Source organism: Sinocyclocheilus grahami, unplaced genomic scaffold (assembly GCF_001515645.1).
Source record: "Sinocyclocheilus grahami isolate Dianchi unplaced genomic scaffold, SAMN03320097.WGS_v1.1 scaffold433.1, whole genome shotgun sequence".
Taxonomy (NCBI): Eukaryota; Metazoa; Chordata; class Actinopteri; order Cypriniformes; family Cyprinidae; genus Sinocyclocheilus; species Sinocyclocheilus grahami.
The window spans coordinates 349,828-369,521 of record NW_015505612.1 but is presented as its reverse complement, the minus strand read 5'-3'; the positions used below and the strand labels follow the sequence as shown (position 1 = coordinate 369,521).

Below are 19,694 nucleotides of genomic sequence, written 5' to 3'. Positions count from 1 at the left end.
ATGTCAGGTGAAAGATCGATATCTATATCTAAACTCTTAAAGAACATAAAAATGAAGATAAAGTCACTTTATCATTAGAGGGAGATGACGTAATTTTTTTTGACACAATGAGGGTTTTCTCTGATTTGTATGTTCACACGCACACAAACACAAATTGTCATCCATCCCTCAAAATAACAGAGGGATTACCATTTAGATTTGACAAAATGAGAGCACTATTGAAGGAGCAGCAAAATAACATACCTGCGGATCCCATTTGGTATAACTGACATATCTGTAAATATATGTATATTACATATATACATATAAGAGCCATTGTAATTAATGTAACATTCATCCAAAACACATATTTCCCAAACCCCGTAAGTGCAAACACAATCTTCCAGGCTATGTGTATCTCTAGCCATGTAAACTGATTATGGCTCTTTCAAAACATGGGAGTGAGAAACCATATACTATATACAATCAGTAGAAATCATACAGCAACTAATTAACCGGTTAACATGACAGACCAGAACCTGACCAGGGGCTATCTGAAGGCAGGGTTGACCTTTTGTAATGGCAAACCCAGGCTTGGATGAGACACTGGTGTAATGAACAGTGAGAAGGCGGTGTGGTTGTAGGTCAGAGGTGAGGCGGGACGGTCTGTAGGGCGTCTTCGGCAGTCCGGAGCACATTAACATTCTAGGAAGAAAAACAGAAAATGACAAACCATTATACTGTTGTGTTTTTTAAAAACTCCCTGCTATCTTAAAACAACCATTTATTTATTTATTTTTTTTGAACTGGTACTGGTAAAGTTCTTTTTAAACAACACACACACGCATATAAATATATATATATATATATAGCATGGAGGTCAAAGGTCATGGGACCAAAGGTGAGGTGATATAAAATGAAAAAAAAAAAAGAATCTGATTATCATTAGCTCAATATCTCCATCCTGACACTGCCGTTTGAGTTCAGGTCAAAGTCCATTGACATAAATCATATTATTGCCTTTTCATAGTTATATGCTGCACATCTTGTTTGTCTGTCATATTCGCATTTGTTTCATTTTTTGCAGTGTGGTGCAGTTATGTTTTAGATGTTTCAGAAGTTGTTCTGTCTTTGTTCTTCAGCGACAGACAGAATTGTGGGTGAATGTTAAGAGAGACAGGATTTCACCATTTAAATCAATTTTATTAGCATCGCAAATAGGCATTACAGTAGAGATGTTTCCTCCTCCTCAGTTACCAGAGGAGAGTTTCACATCATAACATTCCTTAGTGTTTCACAAAACTGAAAAATTTACTATAAATTATTATGTAAATATCTAAAATAATCTAAAATTTCTTTCCAAGATAAGGCTCTATCTGCTTCAAATTTGACCTATACATGACACACATTCTAACTTTTAAGACAATAATGTCAAATTAACCAGCCAAATCCCAAGCTAATTTACATATGCGCCATAAATAAATATCACATGCTACTGGAGTGACTGGTGTTCTTTCATAGCAGCAGTTACATTCATGTGCAGCAGGAACTGAAAAACATCAGTGCGCATTCATGATAAAGTGCAATTTAGTATTAACACGTTGTCAATGAACACAAGAACACATACTGAATTAATAAATTTTTTTTTAAAGTTAATTCGGTACATAATCATCTCAAGAGTTCTTCACATCTGAGTTCATTTACTGAGCTGTAAAAATTGCCCCTGATTTCAGAAAATGCCGTAGAAGCATTTAGGAATGTATGAATGTCTACATTCCTAAGAAAGGGGAACGGGAATGGGATAATGGTGTGTGAGAAAGAGAGGAACGAGGTACTGTCAATGATGATCTGGCACTGTTAACAAAGCCTCTTCCGGCAGCCGTGACACATCTACGTTCTGTTTGAAGCAAACACAGGGAATGACGCCACATATTAACAGATGAGGTAAGTGGGCGACGACGATGTAATAGAACTGTGAAAAACTTGCATCAGTGCACATACATATAAAGATACCAAGACCAAAACAATGACCTTCAGCTTATCCTTTGTAATTAGTCACATAATCATTACACATTTGACATAATATAATCTGACTACTTTTAAATTACTTTTGACCTAAGTTGTTTGTGACGTTGATTTGAAAAGGATTATCTTGTACTATATTAATACAATATATTCCATTTTTTGTTACCAACGACATGACGTGCATCAAACATTACATTACGTCCTGGTTTCCCAAACTGTGGTTTGTGAAGGAACTGTAGGGGGTTCGTAAGTTGTTAATGCTAATAATTAAATCATAAAAAATGTCAAACTATAAATTGTTTTACTTTTTGAATGAATAAAAGCAGTAGGCTTTTTTTCTAAATTAAACATAAAAAAAAAAGATTTAATTAGGGGGGGAAAAAAAATTGTAATCATTTAATCAATCAAAAAGTAAACATAAGTAATCATAATATAATCTATAATACATTTTTGGAATCTGATTATGTAATCCAGATTACATATAATCATTTTAAATATATACATATGTATATATATATATAAAAAAAAGAATAAATATGACAAAAACACAACAAAATTACTAAAACTTAAATTTAAATGGAAACACAATATAACAATAACACCAAATTCAAATAGTTAATAAAACTTTAATAGTATCTCAGTGATACTAAAATAATGCTAAACGCCACTGGACAGGAGAAAAAAAAGAAAAGAAAAAGCAGCAGTATAGAGAAGAAAAAATGTGAACCAAAAAAATATATATAGTGAATTGTAATCTGGCATGCTGCAGTACATCCTAATAATGCTAATAGGTAAAATCATCAGTGAGCCCAACACCTGCGACAGCTGAGGCTCAGGAGACCACAAAGCTTAATCACTTTATTATACAGAAGAGCTCTCAAGCATAACTACAGACTGACTGCACGCTTTCCCTGAAGCGATAACAGCCGGGGAGGCTTTTTAACCACCAAACTGACTGACATGCTCAGTGGATGCGTTTGTGTTTGTGAGTCTTACCGACGGTCTGTCTCGGTGCGTATTCACAGCATCCACGTTCAAACAGACTGACTCCACCTTACAACCTGAAGACCCAGATTAATTCACAATCAAGACCTGAATAGCATTATTTAAAGAATAATGTCCAGATTAGTTAAGAAAGGGTGTCTTACCATAGGCCATTGGTGTTAACTTCAATACTGTGTGTAGAGTGCATTTCAGGTAAGGCAATTCCTCTGCAGGAGAAAAACACACTAAATAAATGTAGAAGACTTTCAATTACTTAGAATGCCTTTTTAAATGCATTAATCATCAGTACAACTGTGCAAGTGAACTGAGATTTAAAAAGAGACCAGATCTTCATGAGTGGTGTCACAGTGGTCATTACCTGCAGTCTTGTCCAGAAAGTAGGCCAGCAGGCATCTCATGACGGCCTGATGACAGATGACTAGAACGTTTTCCTGCCGCTCTAACTCCATGATCACAGGTTCCAGCCGTTGGACCAAGTCTTCATAAGACTGTGAGGAGAATACTGGATTACAACACTCTTCCATTTACCATATAACGATCACATCACACACACACACGCAAACACAAAAGGGTGGAGAAAATCAGCAGCTGACATGAAACGTCAAGGGATACTACACTGAATATCTGTACTTCTAAAAGTTCATTCGTCACATTAAAAGATTGTGAAATTGTAGAATTATTATTCATAATATATCATTATAAAATAGAAACAAATAGAATAAAACAGAATTGTTCAATGAAAACTTGAAACAGAAATGAGAAATGTTGCCTTGGCAACTAACTGAAATAAAAGAAATGTAAAAAATAAAGTTTAAGTACTAAGTTTACTAAAACTCAAATAAAAATAAAGATAAATAGAAATAAAAAACTAATAAAGATGACAAAATGCACATAACAAAATTCAATCTTAAAACTAAAATTAGGATGAAAATGGAAAAATAAAAGCTAGTTCAAAATTTTAATAAATAGTACTAAAACAATATAATTTTTTATACGCGTTAACTACAACACAACCTCTGACATGATTTTCACTAAGCACTGACCCTTTAATTTGTGAAATAAAAGCGAATTATATTGAATGGTTTTTGGCCTACAATTAAACATAAATGTTTTGATAACGCGCAGTTTGAATTTTCCCAATAGTTCACATTAGAGGTCTTCTCGGGTGGATACAAGGTATTTTTGAGCTCCGCTTTCAATTGTGACCAGTGGATTTGAAAAATAAACGCGATAGTTTGATAAAAAAATTAATCGATAGCCTAATCATGGATTCGCTGTTGTCTGCAACCTGATCTCCGGCGAAAGGCTTCTGCACACAAAAAAGAAAAGCCCTGCATGAACACGCAGCATAATGAAGCGAGTGGATTTTCCTGATGGATCTCATATCTATAAGATGATGTCTGTGTGCGAGGATTACGAACGTATGCTCTTTTTCTATGTGCGTTCCTCTCTTAACACGAAAGTGAAAGTAACTTACGCATTCGGGATAGTTTAAAAGAATTCGGGTCTAATCGGGTCCATTTGGGAAAAGCATGTTTATTTTAAATTACCCGAGGCCGCTAATACCGAACCCGACCTGTGTCCGAGGTACTCGTCGAAGTTTTGGACCCGAACCCGCTCGGGTCTCGGGTCGGACCTCGGGTTTTCGGATCCAAGTGGACCCGTGAATACCTCTAGTTCACATCATGTTCACAGAAACCTTTCTCATAACTAAAACTGACAAGCAGCTGAAATGTTTCTAACCGAATTGATACTGAATCAAAATGTATACAAGTACAGTCCTAAAACACACACCCTTATGTACAGCACTGAAATAAATGCACACTTAAACACAAGACACCAGGACCTTGCACCCAGTCTTTATCTAATATAGTGAGAACAGCGTGGTGCTTTAATGCTCTCGGAGTAAATAGGTTTGAAATACTGATCTAAATGAGAACTGCCTGCTCTGAAGAACAAACACGCTCACAACTTGACAGATGAGAGGAGCAAATGGAAGTGTGTGTGTGCCGGCTGAGGGTAATGGTGTGTTATGTACTCGGTCAGAGTAATAACAGTTCATAAAAACACGCCTTTTTGAAACAATGTCAAAACAGACTTGTTTACTCCATTTCTGAGTATTTGACTGGTGACTAATCCTGAAAATAATGGCTTACAGAAAGCCTAGCAACCAGCAACATTTGTTTGATGGCTGTTTAACGCACTAAAGAGTGAGGAAAAGCTGCTTGTCGCCAAAGGGACATAAAAGAGCAATACAAACACTGAATGCTAAAATACATCTCGCTATCGTGAATAAGGCCATTAACCCTTATGATGTCAATTCCAATCAAATGCACAATTAAATAATGCACTGATTGAAAGCAAACTGATCTGATGTAAACCGACCTCTCCTTTGGGATAGCGATAACGATATTTGTCCTGGTCACGTAATGCAAACTCCTGTGGATATCTCTGCTGGATCTCCTCATACATGAGCTCCTCACAAACGCCCTAAACACACATAGATTGAACTATGAGTCAATTAACACAATGTCCCTGAAATAAAGACAAGGTGTGTTCACCAATTATAAACAATAGACTTACGGCATCAATTTCATTGAGAGCTTTCCACTGTTCATATGGCACACCCAGAGCTTCTGCCGTCTGTATAGTCCTCTTCATCTGACTCGTCCACACCTTCAAATCCCGTATATTCTGCGACTGGATAAACTGGCTCAAAGCCTTAGCAAACTGAGAAGTGAAAAAAACAGAGGTTTAAATTATTAACTAACACAAAAGCACACAAACAGTCATTCTTTGGAAAGATTTAAGATACCTGAATTAATTGTTTAGTATCTGATCTAATGATAACATACAGTAGAGAAGCTGGACTTTTCTGAGCTTATTTTTAACAATACAACTTCCCAATTTAGGGTGGTACTGATACTGAGGCTTCTGCCGTCTGTATAGTCCTCTTCATCTGACTCGTCCACACCTTCAAATCCCGTATATTCTGCGACTGGATAAACTGGCTCAAAGCCTTAGCAAACTGAGAAGTGAAAAAAACAGAGGTTTAAATTATTAACTAACACAAAAGCACACAAACAGTCATTCTTTGGAAAGATTTAAGATACCTGAATTAATTGTTTAGTATCTGATCTAATGATAACATACAGTAGAGAAGCTGGACTTTTCTGAGCTTATTTTTAACAATACAACTTCAAATTTAGGGTGGTACTGATACTGATAAGCAGATAATCATTTGCATGTTATTTATACTTTTTAATATGTTATATATAACATATACTTTTGAACTTGTGAAAATATTAAACATTAAAATCTTATTATGAAACAAACAAATATTTCTTTCCTGATTTCATTACGCTTACATGTTATTTCAAGACCGTCAAGCCAATTTTGTGCTTGTTAGTTACACTAGAATTTATCAGTCAATGTAAATAGGTCTATACAGCTTACCTCCTTTCCCCTGGCCGAGAGCCCTGAGTCTCCACCGATACGACCTTTGATGTTCAGGTCACTCTCTCCATGCCGGCACAAGTAGATGGAGCGGGGCGTGATGTGGATATTCATAAGGTAGTAAACAATTCGGCTCTGTATGTGGTCCTGAACCCGGTTCACCAGGTACCGCCGCCCCACATCTATGATCTTAATGAACGAAAGGTCCCTGAACACACCAAAACAAGAGCATGTGAAATAGGGTTGTGATGATGAGGAAATTTCCCCGCCGGTTAATCGACATGTGACAACACTGGTAATACCGGTATCACCATGGAGGCGGAGGCGTTTCCTCTTTTTCTCGCTTTCAAATAGCTTGCAAAAGCGGCGTGTGCACTTTACGTTGACATTTAATTAGCGGCAGTTCGGTGTCAATTGCTTGAATGCATCCTTTGGGATAGCGATAACGATATTTGTCCTGGTCACGTAATGCAAACTCCTGTGGATATCTCTGCTGGATCTCCTCATACATGAGCTCCTCACAAACGCCCTAAACACACATAGATTGAACTATGAGTCAATTAACACAATGTCCCTGAAATAAAGACAAGGTGTGTTCACCAATTATAAACAATAGACTTACGGCATCAATTTCATTGAGAGCTTTCCACTGTTCATATGGCACACCCAGAGCTTCTGCCGTCTGTATAGTCCTCTTCATCTGACTCGTCCACACCTTCAAATCCCGTATATTCTGCGACTGGATAAACTGGCTCAAAGCCTTAGCAAACTGAGAAGTGAAAAAAACAGAGGTTTAAATTATTAACTAACACAAAAGCACACAAACAGTCATTCTTTGGAAAGATTTAAGATACCTGAATTAATTGTTTAGTATCTGATCTAATGATAACATACAGTAGAGAAGCTGGACTTTTCTGAGCTTATTTTTAACAATACAACTTCAAATTTAGGGTGGTACTGATACTGATAAGCAGATAATCATTTGCATGTTATTTATACTTTTTAATATGTTATATATAACATATACTTTTGAACTTGTGAAAATATTAAACATTAAAATCTTATTATGAAACAAACAAATATTTCTTTCCTGATTTCATTACGCTTACATGTTATTTCAAGACCGTCAAGCCAATTTTGTGCTTGTTAGTTACACTAGAATGTATCAGTCAATGTAAATAGGTCTATACAGCTTACCTCCTTTCCCCTGGCCGAGAGCCCTGAGTCTCCACCGATACGACCTTTGATGTTCAGGTCACTCTCTCCATGCCGGCACAAGTAGATGGAGCGGGGCGTGATGTGGATATTCATAAGGTAGTAAACAATTCGGCTCTGTATGTGGTCCTGAACCCGGTTCACCAGGTACCGCCGCCCCACATCTATGATCTTAATGAACGAAAGGTCCCTGAACACACCAAAACAAGAGCATGTGAAATAGGGTTGTGATGATGAGGAAATTTCCCCGCCGGTTAATCGACATGTGACAACACTGGTAATACCGGTATCACCATGGAGGCGGAGGCGTTTCCTCTTTTTCTCGCTTTCAAATAGCTTGCAAAAGCGGCGTGTGCACTTTACGTTGACATTTAATTAGCGGCAGTTCGGTGTCAATTGCTTGAATGCAACAACAAAATACAACGTCAAACTCACTTTAGCCTATATATAAAACATAGAACTTTTATTAACAAAACAAATACAAATACACCATGCTATAGGGCAGGCAATGCCTAAAATAAAATAACAAATAACTTACATAAAGTTTAAAGAGGTATACAAAACTGGAAATAGGCTAAGTAAACATATATAATATGTAACCAAATAAATAAGAAACGTAGAACGTTTATTAGCAAAATGAGTAAGAAAGCTTGGAGGCACACCGTGATGTCAAATAAAATAAATGAATGACACAAAGTTTAAATAAAGTAAAAATCAGCAAACAATGTGGAACCAATTAAATAAGAAACAAATGTTTTTAAAAAACGTCCAAAATCACCTTAGACAAACGGCAAAAGTCAATAGGCTTTTCAAAATCAAAAATATTGCCAAACAGGCGCTTTTGCATTTCATTTCGAAACTAAATCATCCGCCATCATCTTGTCTGTCTCACCTCACTCTTCTTGTCAGTCAGCTCGACTCTGATCTGAGAAGTCTGATCTGTGATGCAACTGTCGTTCGGCACGCTGCATTGAGCAGCCACGTTCAGTTTTTAATTGTAGTGTCTGTTCTTTTACTGAACTAAATGATTTTTATTACTACAAAAAATCAAAACGACGGTGGGGGTCGGTGCCGCGGTGGGCAAGTGGCGTAATCGGTGTTGCGCCTTAACACCGGTATCACCGTGAATCGCGGCAAGCCTAATGTGAAATTGATAGATTCATAGATTGAATTAAGTTCAGCAGAACCAAAATGGCATTTACCTGTCCAGCTCCTCATCCAGTGGCTGATAGGAGTTCTCATAACATTTGATCCTCTTCATAAAGTCTGCGACGGCCTCTTCTGTGTTACAGTGTGTGTAGTCTGGACTGCCCAACTTCACTTGCTGAACACCAAGACCACAAATTTAGACCAAAAACAAGGTGGGATAAAGATATCGAAGATATTCTGCAGTTCTGAGACTTACCACGATGTTCTCTGCAATAACATCCGGGTCTTCACACACTGATTCCACGAAGAAAACCTGAGGGGTGTGAAAAGAGGGTTTTAAAAGAGCAAACCCATGGGAAAAACACCTTAAAGGGGTCCAATTATGCTCTTTTACCAAGTCTTGAGTTCGTTTTGGGGGTGTACTAGAACAGGCTCTCATACTAGGTCGTTCGAAAAACACATTATTTTCCACATATTTTTACATTATTACAACACCTCTCTCCCCAGTCTGGCATGAACAGCTCGAATAGTTCCTGTATCAAATGAAGGCCCGCCTTCTGAAATACAAAATGTGCTGTGATTGGTTAGCTGGGCCTGTGTGTGTTGTGATTGCCAGCACTCTGCGCCTGGTCTGGAAATGTCATGCCCCTTAACATAGCCGCCTGCGAGCTTCAGTGTAAATATTGCATCAAAATCAAATCAATTTGAGCGCGATTTAAACCCGGATGATTATAACCACTCTAAATTCATCTGCCTTGGGAAAGCTAGCGTGTCTCCGACATAGTGATAACACTCGTTGCCTTCTCTAGTGCAGCTCAACCAGGTCTCGTCCCATTCGTAGCTATTTGTGATATCACAAATCCCGGAAATATGCGTTGCAGTCCAAACGAGTCGTTCGTTGTAGTTTTTGAAAAGTGATTTCTGTTCAATAAAATATCTCCTTTTGAAGTAGACTTCCAGGCTTTGTAACTTTGCAGATCTTTTTTATGCTCATTACAGACTAACTAAAGGTGAAAAAGCATAATAGGACCCCTTTAAATGAATGATCCCATTTCCAGCACCTTGAAACCATTCTGCTCTGCAAATCTGATGATCGTCTCTCTCCTTTCTCTTGTTGTGTTTGTGGCATCAAAGACCTGAAGATTGTAAAGCAAAACAGGTAAATGCATAAAAAACAGTGAGATGTTAAATCGCAACTAAAGAAAGACAATGACTTGTACTTGAACACAGTATTTGTACCCATGACATTTTCTATTCTATTCAATGGGTTTCCAAATGACGTTTTCCTTACCGCCACCTGACCGCCTTCATCTGTGAGGAACTGCCGTACATCATTGAGAGCTGCCAATGCACACTGCCTAGAAGAGTCAAGGAATCACATGAGCTTCTAAACATTCGTTAAAAATAAAACAGTAGTTTCATTTCACGTTTGGAATGGTTGCCACTGATAAAAAAAAGCAATGTCTTACTTCCTGATTTTAAGCCCCTCTTCATTGTCTGGCCGAAAGAACTCAAAGGATTTGTAGATCTTCACACATTCACGTCTGTACTGTCCAACGTTAAACTCTGCATGGGTAAAACGTCAAGATAAACCAATTTCAGGATGAGCAAAGTAATAGTCAACACATCTGGAACAACAAATTCATGGCCAGAATTTCAACCGCTGTCACAAATCTGCATTTTATAGTCTAATCACACTGCAAGCGCTGCGTACCTTTCGTTGGAACATCAATCCAGTTGAGGTAGCGTGTCAGTTTCTTGGAGATGTAGGTCTTTCCTCTGGCTGGTAGACCAACGGTTACTATAAGTGTGGGGCAGTTCGTCATGCATACTGTAAGAAAAGAAGAAAAAAAACAGCAGCTCATAAAAAAAAACAATGTTTAACAATAATATTGTTCCCACATACTGCAGATGTACTGTCAATCACCACACCATACGTGTAATTAACAAGCGTTTTCGTCTATGTGCAGTTTGGGTGAACTTTTTATTGCTATAATAAAATCTGTGAGTTGTCATGGTAGAACATAACATAATTTCAGTATCTCCACATAAAATTGCATATAATCATATCAATGTCCACATAGTCCTGCGATTTAAAATGGGTGAACATGATATGGGGTTGCTGGTCTGTACACGGTTCATATTATACCATTTAAAAAAAAATACACCAAAATTCAAATAAGTACAGCTTTTTAGAACCGAAACCGTTCTGTAACAAATCAAAAACAGAGCAATTTTACAAGAGCGATATTTAGCCGTTGAAATGTTTTAGAGCACAGCATTAGTGATCATTAGAGATTTAAAAAAAGCAAACAAATCCATGTATTTGAACAATTTCCATAACCTTCACTGGCCTATAAAACATAATTTTAAAATCCCCTTACAGTTCCAGGTTTTCCATAAATATGGGAATGCTGAATCAATATGAAACAATGGCACTGTAAATATTTTATATATGAAAGTATATACATTTTATACTATTAATATTATTGTTATTGATATTATATATGAATATGCATTTACTAGTGAACTATTGAGTATTACGTAACAATTTTAATTGTTATTAATGAATGTTATAACGTTACATAAATACAAATAAGTCTATTTGATACGTTTAATTAAAACAATGAAGTGCAATCAAACAAAGAGCCTTTAGAATTGTCCACAGTCCAGCTCTAAACCTGACTTCAGCATCAATGTCCGGCTCATCCTTTCATCCACACTTACCCTTTCTTTGACTAATGTGTCTCTCTGGAAGGCCGTTTGTGGAGGATGGCACCCATATTTTCTTTAAAGGATTCTGTGTGAGCTCTCGGGTTAGACTATTACCGCATTGCTCCGTGCTGTCCTCGGTAACATTCATTATATTCGTCGTCTCTACACACGGGCGTCCATAACCATCAGCGCGCACTAAAGACAGCGCCGAAGAACGTATGAGACTCGTTGAGATGAAACTACCGTAACGACACGAAAGCATGCGCACCTGCTACACTTTACCGTAATGCCTGGTGTAATTTACCTAGTGATTAGAATAGATAAATATACGGTGATTAAGTAAAGGACAGAGAAGAGGTTTCCAAAAATAAAGTAGTTTAGCGACTTGGTCTATATAAGTGTCTACATTTGTATATTTCTATAGTACTTTAAACTTAGCTGTTGAAAAGATTTTCTGTATTTTTCGCGTGGTGTCTAGCTACTTTACTCAGCGCTGGGTTGCTGCAGCTCCAGCGTATTTATTTATTTATTTATTTGTAAGGTACCATTATTTAGATTACAGTTGTTATTACATTATTATTAGTGTACAAATGCCTCCAGTAAGACGAAAAAATCGTCATGAGCTGAGAATAACTTTTATAGGCTATCGTTATTATTAGCCACTTCGCTTACTTTATACAAAGCATTAAAGATTTTACATCAAAAAGACGTGTACCAAAACCTGAAGGGGGATATTTTTTGAATTACAGTATGATAAAGGGCAGTTCGCTTTCTAAAAAAAAACAAATCAGTCGACAGAGGACATGTAGAAGGCTGTGCACAACAGGGGTTTCAGCAAAGTTTTGATCATGCTGATCATTTAGAGGCCCTAGAAATTAATGTAGGCTATTAAATATAATACAGCAAGTTTTATAGGGTAACGGTAACTCTATTGTTCTGAAACAGTGCTTGTCCGAGCATCCCCGTGTGGTACTGGACATTTATATGATTCTTTTGTGAATTATTTGAATGTTTTAATATGAATTTTAAATCAATTTATAAATTTAAAATATATACACTGCTGTTCAAAAGTTTGGGATCAGTAAGATTTGAACTGTCTTTTAAAGAAATCTCTTCTGCTCATTGTGGCTGTATTTATTTGATCAGAAATACAGGAAAAACAGTAATATTGTGAAATAAATATTATTGCAATTTAAAATAATGGTTTTCTATTTTAATGTACTTTAAAATGTAATTTATTCCTGTGATGCAAAGCTGAATTTTCAGCATCATTTCTCCAGTCTTCAGTGTCACATGATCCTTCAGAAATCATTCTAATATGCTGATTTATTATCAATGCTGATTTATTTCTGTTGGAATGAATTTAGCTGCTTAATATTTTTTTGGAACCTGTGATACTTTTTTCAGGATTCTTTGATGAATAAAAAGTGAAAAAGAACAGCATTTATTCAAAAAAGAAATCTTTTGTAACAATATACACTACCGTTCAAAAGTTTGGGGTCAGCAATTTTTTCCTTTTCTTTTTTTTTTGAAAGAAATGAATGCTTTTGTTCTGCAAGGATGTGTTAAATAGATTTTTTTTTTAAAATGATAATAAAGACTTATACTGTTAAAAAAAGTTTCTATTTTAAATAAATGCTGTTCTTTTTAACGTTATTCATCAAATAATCCTGAAAATGGTTCCAAAAAAACATTAAGCAGCACAACTGTTTCCAACATTGATAATAACTATATAATAATAAGAATATTAGTATGATTTCTGAAGGATCATGTGACACTGAAGACTGGCGTAATCAGCTTTGCATCACAGAAATAAATGATATTTTAAAATAAATTCAAATAGAAAACCATTATTTTAAATGGTAATAATATTTTACAACATTACAGTTTTTTTCTGTATTTTTGGTCAAATAAATGCAGCCATGATGAACAGAAGAGACTTGTTTAAAACACATTAAAAATCTTACTGATCCCAAACTTTTGAACAGCGGTGAATGTTTCAGAGTTAAATGACTAAATGAAATTAAAGGTACTATTAAACTGTTCAAACAAACCAGTGCTGGCTCCACTGATCATGGAGATTTTCAATGGCCTCTGCAAGGTGCTGGCAAGTTAGAACTTGGATAGTCCGATTTGACCAGATGTGGTACTGTGAATCACTGCTCTATCTTGTAAAACCTGTTTTAACAATAACATTTGGATATAAAGAGAATGCTTGTAATAAAAACAGCTACATAAAATGCAAAAGAATGCAAATTAGGTCAAAGTTCACCTTCACAATTAGCAGCGTAAAAGACCATAGACACAGCCTAAACTTAAACATTAAAACACTACATTTCAAGAAAACAAAGTTGTTGCAGTCAGTTACAAAAATACATATTTAAGGCTTTAAAAAAAAATGCCAGAACCTTTTCTTTCTTACATTTTGAAAGTGAGAGCAAAGCCAAAGACATGATGCTATACTCATACACATATCAACCACTAGATGGCCCTAGAGATGCTATTTTGAGAGATGGATTGTGGGTAGGGGATTTGACTTGAGCTTGAAAATAACAGTGATTTGTGAGAAACAGCGTATATTTATATCAGTGTGCAGTGATATAGGGCTAAAAGATCCTCTAAGATTATGAGGCTACACAATGTTAGATTGCTTTTTACAGCATACACATCAATAGATCAGCTTAAATTAAGGGACAATTTCACATTTGCAAAACGTATTCTCCTTAAAAACGAATATGCATATTGATGCAACAGATTTTTCTGTTTAAATCCATTTGTTTATTAAATGAAAAAATAAAAGCGTGACAAATCTTGCAACTGAGATGGAGCTGTAAGAGGAATTAGTAAACCACAAAACCTCAACAATCATGCATTCACTTCCAATTCTAGATTTTATACAAATCTACTGTCAAACTATGAATCACAGTTAGTAATTCTGACTTATTAATCAGCATTTAGATTTCCAGAGAAAACTAGGTCTGGTGTGGCTAAAAAGTGGACAAGTGGGTGTGGGAGATGTGATGTCATTCTACAAACAACAACTCATAACCTCCCAATTCATATGTCGCAAATGCTGCTTATCTTGTCTCATTGGTACACAACAATTGTTAAACTGCCATGGTTCAAAATCTCTGATATGTAATTATACTGGTTTTAATTCTGATGTGAAACTGACTGTCATTCTCATCACAATGGACTGAACGATACTTCATACTTATGACATACAAACCTACTACAACCATTTAATACCAGCCCAGATTGTTAGCAATTACTACACAGCAACATCCTTCTTTTCCAGCCATTTAAACAAATCTGGAACAAATGCAATGGCAGCTGTGTTCGTTATAATACGTCTCATTTGCTGATAACCTTAATTATAGAATGCCTCCGATGTTTGTCTTCTCTCTAGGTCATAGTATTCTATTTTTACGACCCGACAAGCTGCAGTTTACCTCCATGTCAGTAATGCAACCAACATGGCCATGATTTGACCTCAACTCCACACTCCTGTACAGCATGAATGCCATGCACAACACAAACACTCCTGAGAAAATACACAAAACCCAAAGAAATCCACCACATGCGACATCAGTGCATGTCAATGCGTGCAGCACATGACCCAAACACTGTGTGCTTATCTTCATTCATTCAATGCATTACACAGAACACAGCGTTAGTGTATTTTTAGACCACATGCATGGTTCATACTCGCATAGGTTACGCGAGTATATGATTAACAGGGCATATGTATAATGCAACTGTTCAAATAAACGGCTCGTGGACTCTTGAGCCCAACGCACACGCGCCTACGTGACAGAGTCTTGTTTACTTCTTCCTCCTCGCGCACACAATACCAGCTGCCTCCGCCAGAGAACAGCCATAACCTCATGTCCCTTACCCCTCTTATCCAGATCCTGCGTGTTTTTTGACCGGCTGGCACCCCTCATTGTCCGCGTTTGGTGTCTTAGTGCTTTATTTTGATGCTCGAGCCTTGAGGTATAAACGAGATGTATGTGAAAACACAAGCGCACACACCCACTGATTGACAGGTGGCGCAGCCAATCGCTGCGAGGCAGCGGCGAGGGGACACACCCACCTATCATTAGAAAGAATTAAGGGAAGTTTGTGTTGATACTGTTGCGCAGTGTTACGCAATGCTTTAGATGTTATACAGGAATGTGTTACAATTTAATCAGTGATTGCACTCGAGCCTTTGTTTGCAGCTTTAAAGATAAGGGATGGGATTTTTCTGAACGCCCATAAACGATTTAATTTCATAGGACAGTGTTTTATTTATTTATTTTTGATAGATAGATAGATAGATAGATAAACGATTTAATTTCATAGGACAGTGTTTTATTTATTTATTTTTGATAGATAGATAGATAGATAGATAGATAGATAGATAGATAGATAGATAGATAGATAGATAGATAGATAGATAGATAGATAGATAGATAGATAGATAGATAGATAGATAGATGGGCCGATAGATAGATAGATAGATAGATAGATAGATAGATAGATAGATAGATAGATAGATAGATAGATAGATAGATGGGCAGATAGATAGATAGATAGATAGATAGATAGATAGATAGATAGATAGATAGATAGATAGATAGATAGATAGATAGATAGATAGATAGATAGATAGACATAACCATGGGGATAAAGTATTCTATATTTACGTATACTAAATTATACTATATACCGTATGTAATTTACTTTATTAAGTATTATCCATGAATTTTCGGTGAAACTAAAAAATATACATATGTATAATCTAATGTGAAAATACAATATCTGATTTGTTTTTTTATATATTTTTATTTGTTTGTTGATATATCTATGTTTCATATAAGTCCTTAGGATGTATGATATACATAGATATCTTATATACATCCTATAGGACTTATATGAAAGTACTATTGTTGTAGCTAAGAAACTTAAATTCACTGCTTTTAAAAGGAATTACACCATTAAAGGTGGAGAATCATTTCAAACCTAATTTAATAAGACCTACATGGCCGACTAATGCAGGAGAGGTGTTTTAATTACACGCTGTCTCTCAGGATGTCTCGGCTACATTAGGAACATCTTGACCTGCTGGATGCTGCAGTGCTTCTGCATTCAAAAACATATTTAGACTGTACAGTGGAACATGTCTGTCACGTAGCCACACGCACCGTAGTAAAGCATCAGTAAAGACAGACAGAGCTGTGGACACAGCCCAAGTCAGGACACACGGGTCTGATAATAACTATTCATATGGCAAATGTCTATAAATAAGCAAAGCTGATTTGAGCTTGACTTGCACTCAGTATCAGTCAATGTTTTTGTTGCTTGTTAAGTGCAGTGCTTTCCAGTAAGCTGTAAAAAAAAAGGCAAAAGTGTGACACTAGTCACGGTTACGCTCAGACTGGAACAAAGCAGGGCATGAAATTAAGAAGAGTCGCTGGGAACAGGATGTAAATGTGATCTGGTGCACACAAACACACACACATCAACATAAGCTTGTGATCTCGCCATAGACAGCACACTGTTTTTACATTTACAATATAGCAGCCAGTAGCACAAATTGTTGAAATATTTGGGCATTCTGATGAAATATTTAAAGTGTCAAGAGGGGGTAATAAAGGTATAACAGATTAAAGGTTGGAAAAGGCTGAAAATAAATACACAACTTGTGTCAACAGATCCTGACCTTTATGTTTGTCCGGAACATTCTTTATAAAGGTCACAGTGATTAGTGACCCTGCACAACTCGTACCCCTATTCCTGGCTCTCACGGCATGGACGTGCTCTTGAGAAAAATACCCTCATAGATTTGTTTTGAACAGAGTCAGTTCATACCATTATAGTATATAAGAAATGAAAAACGGTAAAAAAAATATATATATAAAAACACTCTGTCCCATGTTCATACAGTATATTGGTCTGAATATCTCGTTGCTAGTTGGTGTTTTTATGCAAAACAAAGAGATTCAGGAATTTTTGTAAAATAACAATTTGATTATATGTAAGTTTTATTTACACCAGTGTAGATTTGGTAACGTTACTCCAATGAATCTGCATCGTTTATCTTTTTGATCTTTAATGCAAAGATTTCACAAAATTCTAACCTTTCATTGAAGTAAAACAAAAATCAATTGAAACTGGGGGAAACTCACATTATGAAAAAAAATATTCACCCCTAGAAATTCATATTTAGATTTTTTAGCACGCCAGGGTGACTAGGAGCATGAAATTGTCCAGCCATGACTTCCTGTTCCACAGGATTATAAATATAAGGAACACAAAGGCCAAATTCATATGACATGTGACATGTGGCAAAGTATGGTGACCCATACTCGGAATTAGTGCTCTGCATTTATCCCATCCAAAGTGCACACACACACCGTGAACACACACCCGGAGCAGTGGACAGCCATTTTTTGCTGCGGCGCCCAGGGAGCAGTTGGGGGTTCGGTGCCTTGCTCAAGGGTACCTCAGTCGTGGTATTGAAGGTGGGCGAGAGCGCTGTACATTCACTACCCCCACCTACAATCCCTGCCGGTACGAGACTCAAACCCCGCAACCTTTGGGTTACGAGTCCAACTCTCTAACCATTAGGCCACGACTTCCCCAGTTGCTCCCCAGATGAATCATTCATCACAAGGAGTAAAACCAAAGAATACTGTATAGCTCTGATGTGCAGAACAAGATTGCTGAGCTTCACAAAATAGAAAGTGGCTATAAGAAAACAGCTAAAGTATTGAAAATCCCCATCCCAATCAGACTTTCAAAATCCTTCATCACTTGAATTAAGATTATAATCATTTAATTTTAAAGCACAGCCACCTCAAAATCAGACCACTTTTTACTTTGAGGTCGTTCTGAGGTTAAATATAGATTTAAAATCATAACAATATATAGTTTAATTGCTATGATACTGTTTTTGAAATCAAATCTTTGCATAGCTGTGACAGGAAACACAGGCATCTAACAGTTAATCTTAAAAAAAACTTAAACATATACATAAACCCAAATAGGAAAGAAAACAGTTATCGTATAAATGTGTCCTATTCTGTGTCCTAAACTCCTGAAACATTGGTGTCTCATATTTTAGAGCAGTCAATGCAATTTGGGAAAGCAATCCATTAAATCTGTATGTGGGTGTGTGTGAAAATATTCAGATGTAACTCCTTTGTAATCTTTAACATTTTCATAAGTAACTGTAATTTAATTACACATTTTTTCCCAGTAACTGTAACTGATTACAGTTAAACTTATTTTGTAATCAAATTACGTAACTCCGTTACACTCTTAAAAATAAAGGTGCTTCACGGTGCCATAGAAGAACCTTTTTGTCTAAATGGTTCCATAAAGAACCTTTAACATCTGAAGAACCTTTCTGTTTCACAAAAGGTTCTTTGTGGTGAAAGAAGGTTCTTCAGATTACAAAAAGGTAAGAAAGAGATGGTTCTTTAAAGAACCTTTGACTGAATGGTTCTTTGTGAAACCAAAAATGGTTCTTCTTCACTGTAAAAAAAAATCCGTAAAATTTACGGTAAAAAAACGGCAGCTGTGGTTGCCGGAATTTTACCGTAAAAAATACGGTAGCAACGTTTTAGGTTTTATGGTTTTAACTTAAATTTACAGTTAAATACCGTAATTTCATTAACTGATAATATTTTATTATATACCAACCTATTGAAGCACTGAAAACAATGAAGAACCTTTTGAAGCACCTTTATTTTTAAGAGTGTACCTGTAACTAGTTACTCCCCAACACTGATCACCACATGTGTTTCGGGAGGGTTTCAAGAAAAATACTCCTCGCTCTTGGGAAAAAGACTTTGCAATAATTGGGTGCCAATAGTTGTAGACAACGTGAAATAGAGAAAAAAATTATTTTATGAGATTTCCCCCCCACTTTCCATTGTTTTACTTCAGTTTTAGGTTAGAATTTTGTGAATTTTTAAATGAAAGATCATTCAGATGCAGATTTATTTTCACAGCTACCTTTATATATATATATATATATATATATATATATATAATTTGTTACTTACAAAAACAAAATAACACTGGTAGTCTGTTTCTGAAAAAGTCATCTATTTTGTCATAATTTTGAGCAGTTCATCTATTGTTTTATTATTTAACAA

The 19,694-nt window shown here is 36.2% G+C and overlaps 1 protein-coding gene across 1 annotated transcript; it reads right to left on the bottom strand.

Annotated features, from left to right (window-relative positions):
• Positions 1-1,056: 1,056 nt before the first annotated feature.
• On the bottom strand, positions 1,057-12,201 carry LOC107551799 (6-phosphofructo-2-kinase/fructose-2,6-bisphosphatase 4-like). The gene is made up of 14 exons (XM_016233528.1): positions 11,557-12,201; positions 10,544-10,660; positions 10,299-10,395; positions 10,121-10,187; positions 9,891-9,965; positions 9,086-9,142; positions 8,883-9,004; positions 7,663-7,870; positions 7,088-7,234; positions 5,395-5,499; positions 3,368-3,497; positions 3,153-3,215; positions 3,001-3,065; positions 1,057-1,876 (listed from the first exon to the last, which is right to left on the bottom strand). Exons 1-14 carry the CDS (start codon positions 11,804-11,806, stop codon positions 1,817-1,819), a joined length of 1,563 nt encoding a protein of 520 aa, XP_016089014.1. The 5' UTR covers positions 11,807-12,201; the 3' UTR covers positions 1,057-1,816.
• Between the last annotated feature and the right edge of the window lie 7,493 nt (positions 12,202-19,694).

Coding starts and splice junctions, on each gene's coding strand:
- LOC107551799 (XM_016233528.1), bottom strand. CDS start 11,806: ATGCTTTCGTGTCGTTACGGTAGTTTCATCTCAACGAGTCTCATACGT. Junction 10,661..11,556: donor ACACATTAGTCAAAGAAAGG/GTAAGTGTGGAT, acceptor CTTTTCTTACAG/TATGCATGACGAACTGCCCC. Junction 3,498..5,394: donor ATCGCTATCCCAAAGGAGAG/GTCGGTTTACAT, acceptor TTCTCCTCACAG/TCTTATGAAGACTTGGTCCA.